General features: G+C 37.4%; 2 protein-coding genes across 3 annotated transcripts in view; one reads left to right on the top strand and one right to left on the bottom strand.

Moving 5' to 3' along the window:
- The window catches only part of LOC107557347 (cyclin-L1), a 5,017-nt gene extending 3,906 nt beyond the window's left edge, over positions 1 to 1,111 (top strand). Inside the window, exons 10-11 of one of the 2 annotated variants that reach the window (XM_016240745.1) lie at positions 161 to 244; positions 356 to 1,111. In XM_016240745.1, coding sequence (XP_016096231.1) covers positions 161 to 244; positions 356 to 698 — 427 coding nt within the window. In that variant the 3' untranslated portion in view covers positions 699 to 1,111. Of the gene's footprint in view, positions 1 to 157; positions 245 to 355 lie in introns of both variants that reach the window. The other variant, XM_016240737.1, reaches the window with a different exon arrangement.
- A 1,830-nt stretch (positions 1,112 to 2,941) lies between these two features.
- On the bottom strand, positions 2,942 to 17,391 carry LOC107558769 (kelch-like protein 6). The gene is made up of 7 exons (XM_016242448.1): positions 17,367 to 17,391; positions 12,181 to 12,350; positions 10,919 to 11,368; positions 8,508 to 8,745; positions 6,524 to 6,726; positions 3,656 to 3,869; positions 2,942 to 3,551 (listed from the first exon to the last, which is right to left on the bottom strand). Exons 1-7 carry the CDS (start codon positions 17,389 to 17,391, stop codon positions 3,250 to 3,252), a joined length of 1,602 nt encoding a protein of 533 aa, XP_016097934.1. The 3' UTR covers positions 2,942 to 3,249.
- Between the last annotated feature and the right edge of the window lie 134 nt (positions 17,392 to 17,525).

Genomic DNA, 17,525 nt, shown 5'->3' with positions numbered 1-17,525 from the left:
ATATATATACATTTTTTTTTATATATATAGTTTTTCATCTAATATTTATTTTATTTTAATTAACCAAAACTATTAAATATTGCTTTGGTAAATAGCAACACTGCTGCCCATCCCTGTTTTGTTGTACTGTATTTTTTATTTTATCTTTCTTGTATAGCAGCATGAAAAAGGAGGAGGGCAAAGTGTTTCAGAATGGCAAGAACTACAGCCGGTCTCGTTCACCATCTCGTTCTCCACACAGAAAGTAAGTTACAACATGCACTTTCAATTCAAGTGATATTTTATACCTGTACACCAGATTGATGTTTAAAATAGATTTATTCTTTCTGCTGCTGACATGTTCTATTATTTTTAGTCGGAGGAGCCACTCGGGAACTTACAGCTCTCAGAGCAGCCACAGCCCATCACCACGGCAACACAAAGGTCGCAGAGCTTCGCCAATCATGCAGCTCAGGACGGAACGAGACCGACAGAGTGAGTCTAGTCGGAATAGCAACAAAAAGAGGCGATCACGGAGCCGAACTCGCAGCAATTCCCGCGAACGAGGCCGTGATCGTGACCACGTGAAACACAAGCACGATCACAGTCACCACTGGGACCATCGTGAACGTGACTGTGACAGATCACGTGATCACGGACGAAGCAAACACCAGAGCAGGTCACATTCTGGACACAGCCACAGCAGACACAAGAGATGAGACACATGGCACTGCTGAATGAAACCGAGGGAACTGCAATGGCATTGGACTACAGGACTAAATTGTAGATTGGAAAAAAGCTTGCTTCAATACAATGTTTCCCCAGAGTAAACCTTGTTAAGAAGTGGATGTTCTCTCAATGTTATTGTTCTTGCATCTGACCGGCTTGTATAGAGTTCAGTTGGGCAAGGTAGTGGTGCCTTTTTATGTATTTGACAATTGTGTTTTACGTTAAACTTGAAAGTGAACAACAGACTGCTAAAAATCTGCCTATATCAGGGATCACATTTGCACAGGAAAAGAGCAGATGAGACCTGTGCTTGTAAAATATTTTCCAAATGCACAGCCGTGTTTGTGCCCTGTACAAATAAAACTTATTTTTTATGATGATGACTTTGATCTCTCTTCACAAAATAAAAACAATGCTATATTCAAATTCTGAGAACATTTGTTTTACTTTATGTGGTGTGTATATTGAGTTACGTCAAACTAATGAAGTAAAACTAGAAAACACTTATTGGATCTTTTCACAAAACTAGTATAACGTTTTCAATGCAGAATAAATGGTAACTCAGGTTAGGTAAAGTTTTGCAGTTTACTAATCGAGGTTAATGTTAAATTAAATACTAGTGCTATTTGGTAATTCATATTCATTTATAACATTAGCTCACATTAAAGTCATGAGTTCATGGAAAGTAGTGACAGAATTTTCTTCTGTATTGAGAAGTACAGGTGCATCTCAATAAATTAGAATGTCGTGGAAAAGTTCATTTCAGTAATGGCTGTTCACAGAGTGCTATATCCAAGCATGTTAACAGAAAGTTAAGTGGAAGGAAAACGTGTGGAAGAAAAGGATGCACAACCAACTGAGAGAACCACAGCCTTAAGAGGATTGTCAAGCAAAATCGATTCAAGAATTTGAGTGAACTTCACAAGGAATGGACTGAGGCTGGGGTCAAGGCATCAAGAGCCACCACACACAGACGTGTCAAGGAATTTGGCTACAGTTGTCGTATTCCTCTTGTTAAGCCACTCCTGAACCACAGACAATGTCAGAGGCGTCTTACCTGGGCTAAGGAGAAGAAGAACTGGACTGTTGCCCAGTGGTCCAAAGTCCTCTTTTCAGATGAGAGCAAGTTTTGTATTTCATTTGGAAACCAAGGTCCTAGAGTCTGGAGGAAGGGTGGAGAAGCTCATAGCCCAAGTTGCTTGAAGTCCAGTGTTAAGTTTCCACAGTCTGTGATGATTTGGGGTGCAATGTCATATGTCCATTGTGTTTTTTGAAAACCAAAGTCACTGCACCCGTTTACCAAGAAATTGTGGAGCACTTCATGCTTCCTTCTGCTAACCAGCTTTTTGAAGATACTGATTTCATTTTCCAGCAGGATTTGGCACCTGCCCACACTGCCAAAAGCACCAAAAGTTGGTTAAATGACCATGGTGTTGGTGTGCTTGACTGGCCAGCAAACTCACCAGACCTGAACCCCATAGAGAATCTATGGGGTATTGTCAAGAGGAAAATGAGAAACAAGAGACCAAAAAATGCAGATGAGCTGAAGGCCACTGTCAAAGAAACCTGGGCTTCCATACCACCTCAGCAGTGCCACAAACTGATCACCTCCATGCCACGCCGAATTGAGGCAGTAATTAAAGCAAAAGGAGCCCCTACCAAGTATTGAATACATGTACAGTAAATTAACATACTTTCCAGAAGGCCAACAATTCACAAAAAATGTTTTTTTATTGGTCTTATGAAGTATTCTAATTTGGTGAGATAGTGAATTGTTGGGTTTTTGTTAAATGTGAGCCAAAATCATCAATTAAAAGAACCAAAGACTTAAACTACTTCAGTCTGTGTGCATTGAATTTACTTAATACACAAGTTTCACAATTTGAGTTGAATTACTGAAATAAATGAACTTTTCCACGACATTCTAATTTATTGAGATGCACCTGTATGTCCAAGTGAAACATTGAAACAAATGTAGGGTGGGAACTTCTATTCATTGGTTGCTGTTTGGATAGAGGCGGATCTGAACGTGATCTTCAAATGAACTGTGGTTTAAGTAGCCTAAATGATTGGTGAAACCTGGCATACATCAAAGTATGTCGTTTTACCTAATTATTGAATTACATTTTTACTACAAGGTCAAAAATGATTTTAATAAATGAAACATGAGCTTAAATGTTCACAATAAGACTAGATAATTTTTTTTTATTGTGTTCATGATACCGATTTTCAATATTAACAACTGGAATATTGTGAAGTGCTACAGAATAAATATTAATGTTTCGATGTATAAAATTTGTATTGTAAATGTGTAAACATTCCAAGTGCAAGCATTTCTTTGCATTGTCAAAATTAACACAATGGTTACACTTGGTGTGTACAAACTGCATTGTTAAATATAAAAAAGAGAAAACTCTCAGTATTAATATAATAGAGGACACGGAGTTCCACTGCTTAAGCTTGATCATATGGGCCTGAAAAGAGTCATATCTAAGGACAAAACATGTAGCAAAATTGTAGTCTCTGAAGCTGTTGAATTTGTCATCCGTTGACTGTCTCAGGCGTTATCCTGCGTATATGTGTGTAGGACTTCCTGAGAGTCACACTGCCATGGTGAGATACTCCACGTGGAAGCACACACTCCTCAGTCAACTTTTTTGTCTCCGGGTTCCAGCAAAGAATGGTAGCAATCACCTCGTTCTTGTCGTCACGGCCACCGGTAATGAAGAGCTTGTTATTGCAGGCAGCAATGCCACAGCTGGCCCTCTCACAACCCAGCTGGATAATAAGTGTCCAGGAGTCTTCCAGAGGGCTGTAGGAATACAAGGCCTTCATCGCGCCACCTTTATTTGAGAGGAAATTACATATTTAATCATCAAAGCATGGCGGTTATCTCTGGTGAGTTGTTTACTGTTTTATTTAAGCAAAAAATATAAAAGGTACAAACCAACAACAAAAATGGCATCCTTAAAAGTCACCGCATTTGTGCATTTGGCCTCGGTTGGCATCGGGCATTTTAAGCTCCATTTATTTGATAGGGAATCGAAGCATTGCATGTTGTTTGTGGCTATCTTGCCATTGGGGCCTCCACCGATCACAAAGATGTATTTGTCATAGCTGGCAGCAGAGAAGGAGCTTACGCTGATCATGAGTGGTGCTACCTGGAAGGTGGATAAAAATATTAAGTTGTGAATTGTAATGAAAATTCCTGTATATGATCAGATTAACCATCATAAAATCACAAACTTTTGAATGGTACTTTTGAAATTACAGTGTAAAATGTTATATACATGTATTTCAATACATATTTTCATTACATGCATTTTTCATACATGGAATATGTTCTGCACTTTATAGACATTTTTGGCTCCCAAACAGTGTTGGGGAGTAACTAGTTAAATGTAACGGAAATACATAATTTAATTACAAAATAAATGTAACTGTAATCTGTTACAATTACGGAGGGAAAAAGTGTAATTAAATTACAGTTACTCATGAAAATGTTAACAATTACAAAGCAGGTTACATCTGAATATTTTCACACACATACACAGATTTAATTGATTCCTTTTCCAAATTGCATCGACTGCACAAAAATATGACACAGCAATGTTTCAAGAGTTTAGGACACAGGCTTATTCGATAACGGTTTTATTTCCTATTTGGGTTTATGTATATGCATTTTTTTAAGGTTAACTTTTTTTCCAAGGCATTGTTGCCAGTGTTTCCTGTTGTAGCTATGCAAAGGTTTGATTTCAAAAACAGTGTCATAACTGTTAAACTATATCTTGTGATTTTAAGTCTGTATTTAACCTCAGAACGATCTCAAAGAAGATTTTGTGGTGGCTGTGCTTTAAAATTAAATTAATATAATCTTAATTCAACTGGAGAAGTATTTTGAAAGTCTGACAGTAATCAGTGTTGAGTACTACTGTAAGGTTAACCCTTACTTGCCTGCTTTAAATGTTTTAAAAGGGGTCTTATTACACGGCTCTGTGGAATACTTGATTCTGATTGGTCAATCGCGCCATCCAGCGGTATGTTATTCCCAGATAACAACCACCAAATTGAATAACACACCGCTCATTCGGGTACTACAAGTTATCTTGACCGGTACTACTTATATGCTTAATGAATCTTGTGACTGAAAACACTTAACCACCGTGTGTTACAATGGAAGACTTCAACATTAATTTAAACATATATGGTAAAAACAAATTTTTAAATGTGTAATAAGCGGGATAATGCACATCCAGCCGGTTATCTCAGAATAAACTCCTGATCACCCTGTCGGGGTTTATTCTGAGATAACAACCGGCTGGATGTATATTATCCCTTACATATGATGTTGCTAAAAAGAACATTATTTTGTGTATTTGGTGTAATGAAATGTGTTTATGCTGTTTAAGGTAAAAAAAAACATTATTTTCCACATACTGTACATTATTGTTTCTCCTCTATGCCCCGTCTTTCTGAAACGCATTGATTTTTACAAAGCTCATCGGTCTGAAAAGCGAGGTGTGCTCTGATTGGCCAGCTATCCAGTGCGTTGTGATTGGCCGAATACCTCAAGCGTGTGACAGAAATGTTACGCCCCTTACCATATTGTGATGCCCTGTCCGGCCAGAGCGACGAGACAAAAACATTAAAACCCATTATAAACGAGGCATTTGTTGCATCCAGTGGGGACATAATTATGGATTATAATCACTTATACTGTCTTTTTAAGTGTTGCATCGTGCCGCGTAAACATAAAACCATGTCTGCATTTGTGATCGGAGAAATGACAAACTACAAGCGCTACTCTACACAGCTCAAAACTCGCGTTTGAATCATCAGTGGCAAATCCTTTAAATATAAAAACGGTTTACAGACTGTGAGTCAGAACAGCCGGCATTGTAGTCTACTCTCCCAGGATCAGGAAACAGTCCTCCATAAAATGCGCTGCACACATCTGAATATTTGGGTTGAACTGTTCTGGAACAGTGTTGTAAATACAACTAAACCACAGATTTTTAGTCATGTCCTCTTTTGGAAGGCCAAACAAAGTAGTTTCGCTTTCACAACGAAACACACAGCGTCACACACAATGGGCTTGAGTGAGCGGCGGCGGGCGGCTAGAGTGAGGAACGGCCGGCGGGCTTGAGAACGGCTTGCAGCAACCACATGTGACGACCCCGGGCTGGACTCTGCTTCGTCCACGGTGAAAGCCGATCCGGTGATCCACAGTGCGAAGTTGATGTATTTCCTCAGCAACCAGCACGGATCAACTCCAGGCATGACGAAGCGGATATCGTCCTCTTTTGGAAGGCCAAACAAAGTAGTTTCGCTTTCACAACGAAACACACAGCATCTGCACGACATGGCATTGGCGGCAACAACACTACAGCGAGAATAAAAGTTACGCCTTCTTTCTTTGCGTGAACATTTGGGCGGCGTTATGCAAATCTTCCCACATCGTGACGTAGACATGTGGGGGCGTGTTAGAAAGTAATCAAATGAAATTATTTACATTAAAGTTATTGAAATATTTACACTATTTATTACATTTTAAATAGGGTAACTTGTAATCTGTAACCTATTACATTTCCAAAGTAACCTTCCCAACACTGCCCCAAAATGAACCCCATGAACAATATGAAATTGTGTTGTGGTAAAAACTAATAGACACTCTTTCAATTAGACAATTGCTAACTGAAAATTAAAAGTTATTTCTCTCGCTCACTATTTTTATGTACTTATTTTTTTTTACTGGTGGGATTGCAAAGGGCCTAAAGTTACATAATTACCCATCCCAGATATTTACAGGACTCACCTCTGTCCAGCAGTTGTGAAATGTATCGTAGGCTTCAACACTGTTCAATCTCTGGGTTCCATCAAAACCACCCATAACATAGACTTTTCCTCCAACTACTGCCATCTTGTGTCTCCAGCGGCCTGTGTTGAGATACTCTATCTGGATCCATTTGTTTAGTGATGCATTATACTTCCACACATCTTGCAATGTTTCCTTGCCACCTGTTTTAAATGTTAAATGAGTTTTACAAATTTCTTCTTTAATCTTGCACATCAGCGTCCATGCAAATGAACATATTACATAGTTACGGTCACTTTATCGCTGTCTTACACTTTAGTTCATTTTATTGTTGGAATCTCTTCCAAAAATAGTTTTTTTCCTGACAAGGTCAACATTTTTTTCGTATACAGATCTTGAAAACTTGGCTCATAATTTTAGAACAAATAGACAGCAACCTACTAGGGCTGCACGATTAATCGAATGTGATTGTCATGTGCATCTTGTCAGTAAAGCCGGTTCTGTGATTAGTAGTAAATATCCATCACGTGCTTTCAGATGGATCAGCATTTACTACACAGAGCTGTAGTTCACTGACAAGCTATGCAAAATCGCGTTCATAATTGCAGATGATTTAATCGCACACTTATGAAATCGAAGAAATCATTCTGCAATTATGAAAGCTGTTTGCATAGCTAGTCAGTGAACTACGGCTGCGTAGTAAATGCTGCTCCATCTGAAAGCACGTGAAAATACCACATTTAATAAGTTTTTACTCCAAACTCACTTCATAACATCAGTCGAGTGTTTGTAATAAATCATTCTGTGAGATTATGTGGTTTCTTACACAGAATAAAGCATGCAACATATTTCATAGTATTCTAAGCAGTGATAAAAGCTATTGTTGCGTTCCAAACGGGATATATCGCCCTCCGAAGGGCACTTCGGAGTGAAAACAATCTCAGTACCCTTATAAGGACATCTTTGTACTTTATACTCGAAAAGGTGCACATTAGTACCTTAGAGTACCAATATGTACCTTAATGTACAACTATGAAACTTTTTGGGGTAAATAATGTACAAAGATGTCCTTTTAAGGGTGCTGTCCCAGTGACATGCTGTTGTATTTCTCTCTTTCTCTTTCTTTCTCTTTTTCTTTCTCTTTGTTTCTTTCTCTCTTTCTTCTGTGTTATAATCATATATAATAATATAAGCATAAAGCATATAAAGCAAAAAAGGTACGATTAAAAATAAAACCTGTCAATTACACGAGGGAAAAAACAGGTATAACACTAGACATTCCGTCCCCCCCACTTTTGAAATGATGGCTACGCCCCTGACTAATGGACACTTCAGGCTCCCATTATCCTTTGCGCAGATTCTTTGCATGATTATGACGCTTCCGTGTGGGCACGTGATGATGACGCAGAAGGGCACTTCAAGAAATAGTTGTTTGGTCCCCTACACCCTTCAAAGCTCTCACTCCGGAGGGTAAACCCTTTGAAGGGATTAGGGCATAGGGATGAGCCCTTCCAAATGGAACGCAGGGTATGTCGATTAGCATTGCATTATTATATACTTTATTATAATAAAATTTATAAGACGAACTCAGATAAACCATATATTGTCATAGTCGTGTTTATTAGTCACATTGAATTAATGAAAGCAGTTAAATCTTCTGTTTATTCAGCAACCTCTACAGGGATTTCCTGGGTTTCTTCTGCGAGGTGCATTTGGAGTTTCAGCGCAAGCGCGCCCTCTGGCCTTCGGATGGAGATTTACTGCTGATCACAGAACCGTGCTTCACTGAAAGATACGCATGACTGTGCAGCATCCACACATTTATAGGAAGACACTTGTTCAATCTCTATATTATGTATGGTTACTTGTTTTTGATACCTACTTGAGACAAAAAATAATTTCCTTGGTCTTCTTTTCATTTATAATAAGTGCATTCCTCAGTGTGATGTATCTCAGTGTGTCAGTGTGATGTACTGATGCTCACCCGATATGTAGACTTCGTTTCTGAAGGTGACACACGCAAACTCCACCCACTTCTTATTTTCATTCTCAGATTCCATCTCTGTGTTTGGTAGTTTTGCGACCTCTAAGCAGCTCCTGCGTAGCGGGTCCAGACAGGTCACCTCAGATACAAATTTCTCATCCTTTGTGCATCCTCCAATAATCATAAAAACCTCAGACTGGAACTCCTGCACTCTTGGTTTGGTGCGCTCTGAGATCACCTATAAACCAAGAGGATTTAAAAGGGATAGCTCACCCAAAAACTAAAATTCTGTCATCATTTACTCACCCTGAAGTTGTTCCAAACATGTATAACAAGGGGTGAGAACCAGAAAGGCGTAAGTGCAGGGGTGTGAAGTAACGAATTGCAAATACTCACGTTACAGTAATTAAGTAGTTTTTAATCAGTAATTGTACTTTGAGTAGTTTAAAAATTGTGTACTTTTACTTGAGTACATTTTAAGTGATGTATCGGTACTTTTACTCCTCTATTTTCCTCCTTTTGTGGTCATTACATGCTTATTTTAATTAAATTTTTATCCATCAACGTGATTGGATAGATAGTAATAGGTCTCGGGACCTATTAAAACTTTAACCGCCAACTGTTTATCATGGCTGCTGGAAGTGCATTCTTCAAGCATCAATTCAGTCGCATCTTCCTCTAACTTAATATGTTAAGGTACATTTTGGATTTCTGCTTACTAATTGATTTGTATATATGTTTGCCTATCTACACGGCCTGAAATTTGGTGTGAGGTTGTGGGTATTGCATACAGTGATAACTCCCGCAAGTGCCACGTTCGGTAAATTCCCACTCACATAAGACACGCGTTCTGTTCTGCCTCGTCTCTCTGCTTGTTGAACTTGTTTACTTTTGATGAGTTTGAGCGAATGATGTGCTCTGTGAAAAAGTGTGTTGGAAACACAAATTGAAGACCAATCTGCACCTTATTGACGATCCGTTGCGTTAATATACTGCATCTGTGCCAGCGGGTGATGTAATAAAACAGCAGCTCGTTAATAAACAGTTTTTTTATTATTTTTTTTTTAATTCATTTTATACAATCCGCCTTCATTTAGCAAGTGCACTCGCGCATAAACAATTTTCAAGTTCAACACTTTTTGTTCCATTCAGTTGTGGATGCTGCTGATTCACCAAGACCGCCACGACTCAGCAAAGAGACAAAGTGTGTGTGTGTGTTTTCCTTTGAAAAAGTTTCATTCAGACTTTATGATTTAAATGGGGATGATTGTACTGAGAATAACTAATCTTTTCTTCAACTGAATACTGTTTCCGTGCTGTTTTAATGTATTTTAAAGAGTTGGCAGTCAAAATTAAAACTGCTGGATGATAGATATTCTTCATGCTTTATGACAAATAAGATAATGTGAATTACAAAATGTACAACATTTTTAAAATGTGTAAATTGCGGTGTACAGCGTTTATTATGAGGGGGTAGAATCCACAGCTCAGTACTCACTACTCAATACTCATGAGTACTTTTAAATAGGCTACTCTTTTACTCTTACTCAAGTAGTTTATTGGACAAGTACTTTTACTCAACTCACACTACATTTTTTGGAAGGTAATGGTAGTTTTACTTGAGTATATTTTTTCAGTACTCTTTCCACCACTGCGTAAGTGACATTTCAACTTTACAGGAGAGCCAAAACTAAAATTTTACCATAGTTTGATCTGAATTGGTGTACTGATTTCAACTGTTTTTAATAAAAAATGTGTACACTCATGGATGACAGTACTTTTGCCAGTATAAAGAGCTCATTAAGAGCTTTCATTATATATATATATCTCCATTTCACCAAAAATGTCACTTACGCCCTTCTGGTTCTCACCCCTCGATAATTTCTTTGTTCTTTTGAACACAAAAGAAAGTTCGTAACCAAACAGTTGGCACTAGCCATTGACTTCCACGGTATGGAAAAAAAATTCTATGGAAGTCAGTGGCTACCGTCAACTGTCTGGTTACCAACATCTCGCAATTCAGATTTGCGAGAAATTGACTCAGAATTGTGAAATAAACCTTCGCCAATTACCTTTTAATTTTTTTAATTAATTAGTAGAACTGCATAGTTTGTGCCCTGTTAAATATTATTAATAATAATAATATAATTATTACATATTTATTTGCAATATTCCAAGTTAGAAGGTTCCCTGTATAATTTACAGCATTCGCTAACTAGTTCTAGTTTCTTTCATATGTAAGCAAAGTGAACATTATGAATTAATACACTTCCTCCAAAAAGAATGCTTGCCATGTCATTATGACGCACAGTCATAATTCCCAAGCTTGGATTGCACTTCCTGTATTTGAATCTTGTGACCCCTTCAACATGACATCAAGCATTTAGAAAGGTCACATTTGTAAAACTGACCTCTTTTCCTGAGAGGTGATAAACCCGGGCCTCCTGCAGCAGTGGGAACACCTCGGCACATTGGCGGATCAGAGGGTCTCCTTCCACCCTTTCTACAAAGTACCATGGGTCCAACAAGGGCAGCCTTACATGTGTGAGGACACGGGGCAGCTGAGCTATTCTTTCATCTTGTTGGGCCCTCACCCAACGTGTAACCACATCAAATACCTGCTCCTCTTCTGTTACCCCCAAGTCATCATGCTGGAGCAGACTGACCAACACATCTGCTGGAAGCTCAAGGATCTCATCATGGGCCGATACTTGAGAGAAGTTTTGGATAATGTAGGTGTAGACTTGGGCTTTCAAAGACTCCAGCGAGTGCACATCAGCTAGATGCAGGATTCCCACACAGTTGTCTGGGTGAAGGGCTTCTGCTAAGTAACTGGCACAGGCGTCCACAATACGTGGAAACTGCAAACATAGATTAGATTTGAGGTCATTCACTGGTCATTCAGCAAGAATGCATTAAATTGACCAAAAGTGACGTAAAAGTGATCAAAAGTGAGTAAAGGCTTGTAAAATGTTGCACAAAATCTCAATCCTGAAAAAAAATGTATTATGGTTTCCACAAAAATATTAAGCAGCATAACTGTTTTTAACATTGATAATAATAAGAAATGTTTTTGAACACCAAATCAGCATATTAAAATAGTTTCTGAAGGATTACATGACACTGGAGAAATGACTGCTGAAAATTCAGCTTTCAATCACAGGAATAAATTACATTTTAAAATAGAGAAAGTAATTTTAAATCATAATAATATTTTACAATATTAAAGCTTTTACTGTATTTTGAGGAAATAAAGCAGCCTTGGTGAGCATAAGAGATTTCCTCTTGAAAACTATCAATAAAAAAAAACTTTTAAGCAGTAGTGTTCTTATACAGTATATATCTACTGTAAAGCACTTTGTAAAAATTGTTTTCAAAGGTGCTGTATAGATAAAACATTACTTATTGTGTTAACTTTATAAGATATATAATATCTTAATTATCTGAAATAACCTGAAAACAGTCTGGATATCTTCACCTCCAACTAAAGAAACAAAAACATAAAATACCACAAATGTGACACTGGGGAAGTAAAATGTCATGTGTACCCAGCAAAAACATACTGGTAGACATTAAAATTGTCATACTTGACAGAGACCGTGTTACATATAGGCTAATCCACCATAAAAATAATTTGATATAAAATTTGATAAAAAGCTGTCATAGTACAAACCTGAAATAGGCTGGCTGCCTCAATCATTCTCTGAACATTGTCCTTGGTTATGATGACTTTGCTGGTGTAAGTGTATTCTAACAGGATTCTCATGGTGTCCGCATCAATGCCTTTAATATTTATGTTTTCTTCATGTTTTTCTCTCAAATCATTACAAAACATTGCTCTGTAAAATATACATTTATAAAAATTCAATTAATTTGAAGACTTAATTTATATTTAGGGCTGGGCGATAAATCGATAACTATAATTTTTACGCAATATAAATTTCCACGATAAACGGTATGAAGAGTTCAATAAATGTTCGATATAATGTTTATGAGGCAAAGGCGGAACGGAAGAGCACTAGTCTAGAAGCGTGTCACTCGGACCGTTTATCTGCTCGGATCAAAGTTTAACCGGCGGCGTCAGCGATTAAGCTATTTTATTGATAAAATTGCGGGGCAGCTTTAAAAGTTTGTCTGAGTGCTAAAAAGAATGTCTGCGCGCGCGCAGTGTGAGTGATCTGTGATCTGTGTGAGTGACTGAGTGTGTGTGTGTGTGCGTGAGATACCGTGAAGACAGCGCATTAGTTTAGAACTCTTCTAATTTTTATTTTTTAAATGCAGAAAGTGTGTTAATTTGTGCAATGATAACCTACCAGCAATGTTGAAATAATTGTAATATATTACAATGAGTACATTAAAAAACATTTATCAGAACGAGTACATTATTATTTATGGGCTTAAAAACAAGATGCAAACAATCAGAATATTGTACCTGGTGGGGAGTGCCCAGTGTAAACATGAAACATATGCCATTACCTATATTGAACTGTGGCACAATTATGGAGGCCCTTCATAATGCAGAGGTCAACTGCCTGCTCTGCCAATAGTTAGCAACGGCCCAATAGTATGCAGTGTTTCATAAACAGCTGTTTTACTAAATTCTGCTGAGGTGAAATTCAGTGCAGTCCCGTATCGTGATACATATCATATGGTGGCCTCTGCATCGTGATACGTATCATATCGTGACTTTGCTGGTGATACACAGCCCTAGAAAATACAGTGCATGCATAATTATTATGCAAGTTGATATTCTGATTATATTTTGTTCCAAGCACATTTTACCAATTCCAAACAACATCAATCTTAATAACTACTCTTGTATTTAATCACTTATAACCGATATATGGCTCATGAAGGCTGGAAGTGAAAAACGCCTTGCCACCGCTTTGCTGTTTCTCTATTAACAGTGAAGCTGTGGATTTAATTGCTTTAGAAACGATGATGTTACCAGCTCCTTGTTGAGAAAGATAATGTAAGCTCTTCAGCGATTAAGCTATTTTATTGATAAAATTGCGGGGCAGCTTTAAAAGTTTGTCTGAGTGCTAAAAAGAATGTCTGCGCGCGCGCAGTGTGATCTGTGTGAGTGACTGAGTGTGTGTGTGTGTGCGTGAGATACCGTGAAGACAGCGCATTAGTTTAGAACTCTTCTAATTTTTTATTTTTTAAATGCAGAAAGTGTGTTAATTTGTGCAATGATAACCTACCAGCAATGTTAAAATAATTGTAATATATTACAATTTATTATTTATTGTATACAAGAATTTAGCAGCCTTGTCTCTGATTGGCTAGAATTATGGCATATTGTAAAGCTGGGTTGTGTTGTGGCATTTAGATGGCACTGAGGGTGGGCATCAGGGGCCTCATTTGCACACCTGAATATAAGACATTTTTCACTTCCAGCCTTCATGAATAATTACATATCAATTATAAATGATTCAATAGAAGATTAATAGTAGTTATTAAGATTGATGTCGTTTGGAATTTGTAAAATGTGCTTGGAAAAAAATATGATCAGAATATCAACTTGCATAATTATGCATGCACTGTATTTTTCCTCTTCTGCCGTCATGGTAATGCAAGGAATGTTGTGATGGGTTGTCAAGGCAGCCAATCAGAATTTAGCAGCCTTGTCTCTGATTGGCTAGAATTATGGCATATTGTAAAGCTGGGTTGTGTTGTGGCATTTAGATGGCACTGAGGGTGGGCATCAGGGGCCTCATTTGTAAAATGTACGTACGCACAGATTTGATCTTAGAGTGTGCATACACTAAAATCCACGGCAACATTCATATTTATAAAAACGGTCTTTGACGTGGAAAAGTACTTACCGCCACATCAGGGTCTGAGCAGGCGTATGCACTTTTCCTTGTGGCAAAGTCGGAGTACTGCAGCTATTTGAACATCCAAGCTGCAATAATAATAAAAGCGGTGTACGTGCAAGCACCGAATTCATCATAAACAACAAAGATGCATTGTAAGATTTTTTTTTTGTTAATGGGAGTTTTTGCGAGAATAAACGGACCTTTTTAGTGTTGAGTGTTCTTTACTCGCTTCCTGTACACAGTTTATTACGTTTTTTTTTTTTTAATTTTACAAGAGAACTTGCGAAGTCTTGATTTACTACTAATGCGTAAAATAGAAAAAAAATGCATAAACGCATCTCTGGCTGTTTTGTCTGTGTAGCCTATAAGAATAGGTCTATGTCGTGCAATAACGGTTTTAATTTATTCTATTCAATAACATTGTTAACTGTTTTTATTTATAACATCTGCTGTTTTGCTTCTGTGAAAATTAATAGAGACATTAGCCTTAAACTTTGTTTTTGTCATTTACATCAATTATATTGTATAAAATACACTATATATTTTTGTGTCAGTACATTAATGGCACATTTGAGCAGCATTAGTAAACTGCGTAAATATAAAGAAATGCCAAATCGCATGCAGGATTTTTCAGACCGGAGACCATAATCGTGTAATAATTTTATTATGATATGGAAGAATTTCGTGATATTGAAATTTTTATTAGTTGTCATAGCAAGTGATTTTAAAAGTAGGATGTTTTTTTCTATTTTCTATGTGCTCATCATTCTCAAGCATAGAAATTCGGATATTGGCATGTGGTCTTTTATATGGTAATGATAATAATTAGGGGGAGCTTACAAAGCGGAGATCTGACACCAGTCAGCTGTGCACACTTTTAACAATTTGCGATTTATAAATGTCACATCTGGAAGAGAGGCGTACGCAGGTGTTTTTGTGCGCACGTTCATTTTCTCTGAATCGCACTTACGCACATTTGAGAACAAATTTAGGACGGTTTATACGCAACATTTTATAAATGAGGCTGCAGGTGAGCAAGCTTTTGCACGTGCAAAAGAGGTCTGCACTAGGGCTGCACGATAAATCGAATGCGATATTTAACGCACATCTTGTCAGAAAGCCGGTTCTGTAATCAGTGGTAAATCTCCATCACCTGTGGGCTTTCACATTGAGCAGCATTAACTACACAGAGCCGTTGTTCACTGACAAGCTGCGCCAAAAATCGTGCGAATATGAACGTGGTTTTGCGCAACTCATTAGTGAACAACGGCTCTTATGCAAAATTGATTTTCATGCGCCCGAAATACTTTCTTCTTTACAAGACAAACATTTTCTCCACAAAACGCACTTTTGCGCACGCAGAATTGTGGCAGAGATCTAATCCCATAGCGGCACAAGCTTCACTAGAGCAGATGCGCTCACTGATGAGTCTCGATCAAGCGGTGCTGTGAGATCCAGTGTGAAGTGCTTGAGTTCAGCGAGGCACACAAATAACTTGGTTTACAGCCAGATGAAACAGTTGACAAACAGGAAAAACATTGTGCGCAACGATATAGTCAGAAGGCTTTTAAATCTACAAATCGCCATAATTTACCATAGATTTACTGTAGTAACACTAACTGCACCATGGTATTGTGTCAGAAATGTGGGTATTTGTGTAAAATTTTATTATATTATTAATGTAGACATGTATTAAATGTATTGGAGGAGTAATGGAATATAATTACTAAATGTATTTAAATCCGTGTATCATTCGATCATTCGTTTTTTGATTTAATATTGAACGTAGAAAAATTAGAAAACGGCTCCTTTCTCGTTTTTGAAATAAACAAAGCTTGAATATTCGATTTCTACATGTGGGCGGGAATTAAACGTCCCTTTCTGCTGATTGGTCAGCCGAATATCAAACCGTGCCTTCATCAGTTCTTCTGCAGTATCATGCAGCAGAATAATAGCCCTCCACTCTCTCACACACACACACACTCACACACACTCTCTCTCGCTCTCTCTCACACACACACACACATTAATCTAATTAGATGCTGTGATGGTAACTATTCCAAAACCTAGTGCCCTACATAGACAGCTGACTTCTAAGGAAGCAAATGGAACTTTAACACATGACTGATTTGAAACGCTCTCACAGGCAGCAACTCCACATAAATATTGCAACTTATACTTCAATATTCTAATAAGCATAAGAAATACACCACATACAAATATTGGGTAAAACAGTCATTTTCTAATTATAATATTTTACTATAATATCCAATTATGATATTTTATTTTCCAATTAGTATTTAATAAATAATAAATTTAATAAACTTAAATTTATATTATAATAAATACATTGATACATTTATATATTATTAAATACATTTAAATTAAAAATATATGCATTCATCCACTATTTAAATCCGTGTATCATTCGATCATTCGTTTTTTGATTTAATATTGAACGTAGAAAAATTAGAAAACGGCTCCTTTCTCGTTTTTGAAATAAACAAATGCCTGTTCCTCTGTGCCATTTGCAAACTTGTGCATTTAAAGCAGGGGTGCCCAAACTCCTGGAGGGCCGGTGTCCTGCAGACACTTAGCTCCAACTTGCCTCAACACACCTGCCTTTAAGTTTCTAGTATGCCTAGTGAGAGCTTGATTATCTGGTTCAGGTGTGTTTAATTGGGGTTGGAGCTTAACTCTTCTGGACACCGGCCCTCCAGGACCGAGTTTGGAAAGCCCTGATTTAAAGTTCAAGGGGAAATATATCATTTCACATGCTCACGCTATTCATCAAACATCACAGCTTCATTAAAAAGGAAACAAATGTCTTAATTATACCTTCTGAAAAAAAGGGGGGAAAAAACAATGAAAGGACATCCTTTTCTTGTACAGAGATTATTAAACACTACAGTCTGACCAAGTAGGATTCACAGCAGTATTAATATGAATTTCATTTAGATTTCATCAAGTACTGTAATCAGTGTAACAACTATATCTTTTAAGTCATGACAGAATGATGCAAGCTCTAGAAATGTACCAGTCGATGTTACAGGTTCAACCATCTTTGCTCCAAGTCGGTTTTAATAATAATTTACAAAGGACATATGTTATGATGGTTTCATCATTAAAAACGTTGTGTCTCATAGGAAACGAGCAGAAATTAAGACAGGAAGTGTATTTACTCAATTGGAACGTC

The sequence above is a fragment of the Sinocyclocheilus grahami genome, unplaced genomic scaffold (genome assembly GCF_001515645.1).
Source record: "Sinocyclocheilus grahami isolate Dianchi unplaced genomic scaffold, SAMN03320097.WGS_v1.1 scaffold21.1, whole genome shotgun sequence".
Taxonomy (NCBI): Eukaryota; Metazoa; Chordata; class Actinopteri; order Cypriniformes; family Cyprinidae; genus Sinocyclocheilus; species Sinocyclocheilus grahami.
The sequence above is the reverse complement of the archived record's forward strand: the minus strand, read 5'-3'. Positions and strand labels throughout refer to the sequence as shown.

What these genes read in the sequence shown, in the direction of transcription:
- LOC107558769 (XM_016242448.1), bottom strand. Translation starts at nt 17,391, where the DNA reads ATGGTTGAACCTGTAACATCGACTG. An exon ending in AGGCAGCCAGCCTATTTCAG is followed by an intron (nt 11,369 to 12,180) that starts GTTTGTACTATG and finishes CTATGTTTGCAG; the next exon opens with TTTCCACGTATTGTGGACGC. An exon ending in ATCACCTCTCAGGAAAAGAG is followed by an intron (nt 8,746 to 10,918) that starts GTCAGTTTTACA and finishes CTTGGTTTATAG; the next exon opens with GTGATCTCAGAGCGCACCAA.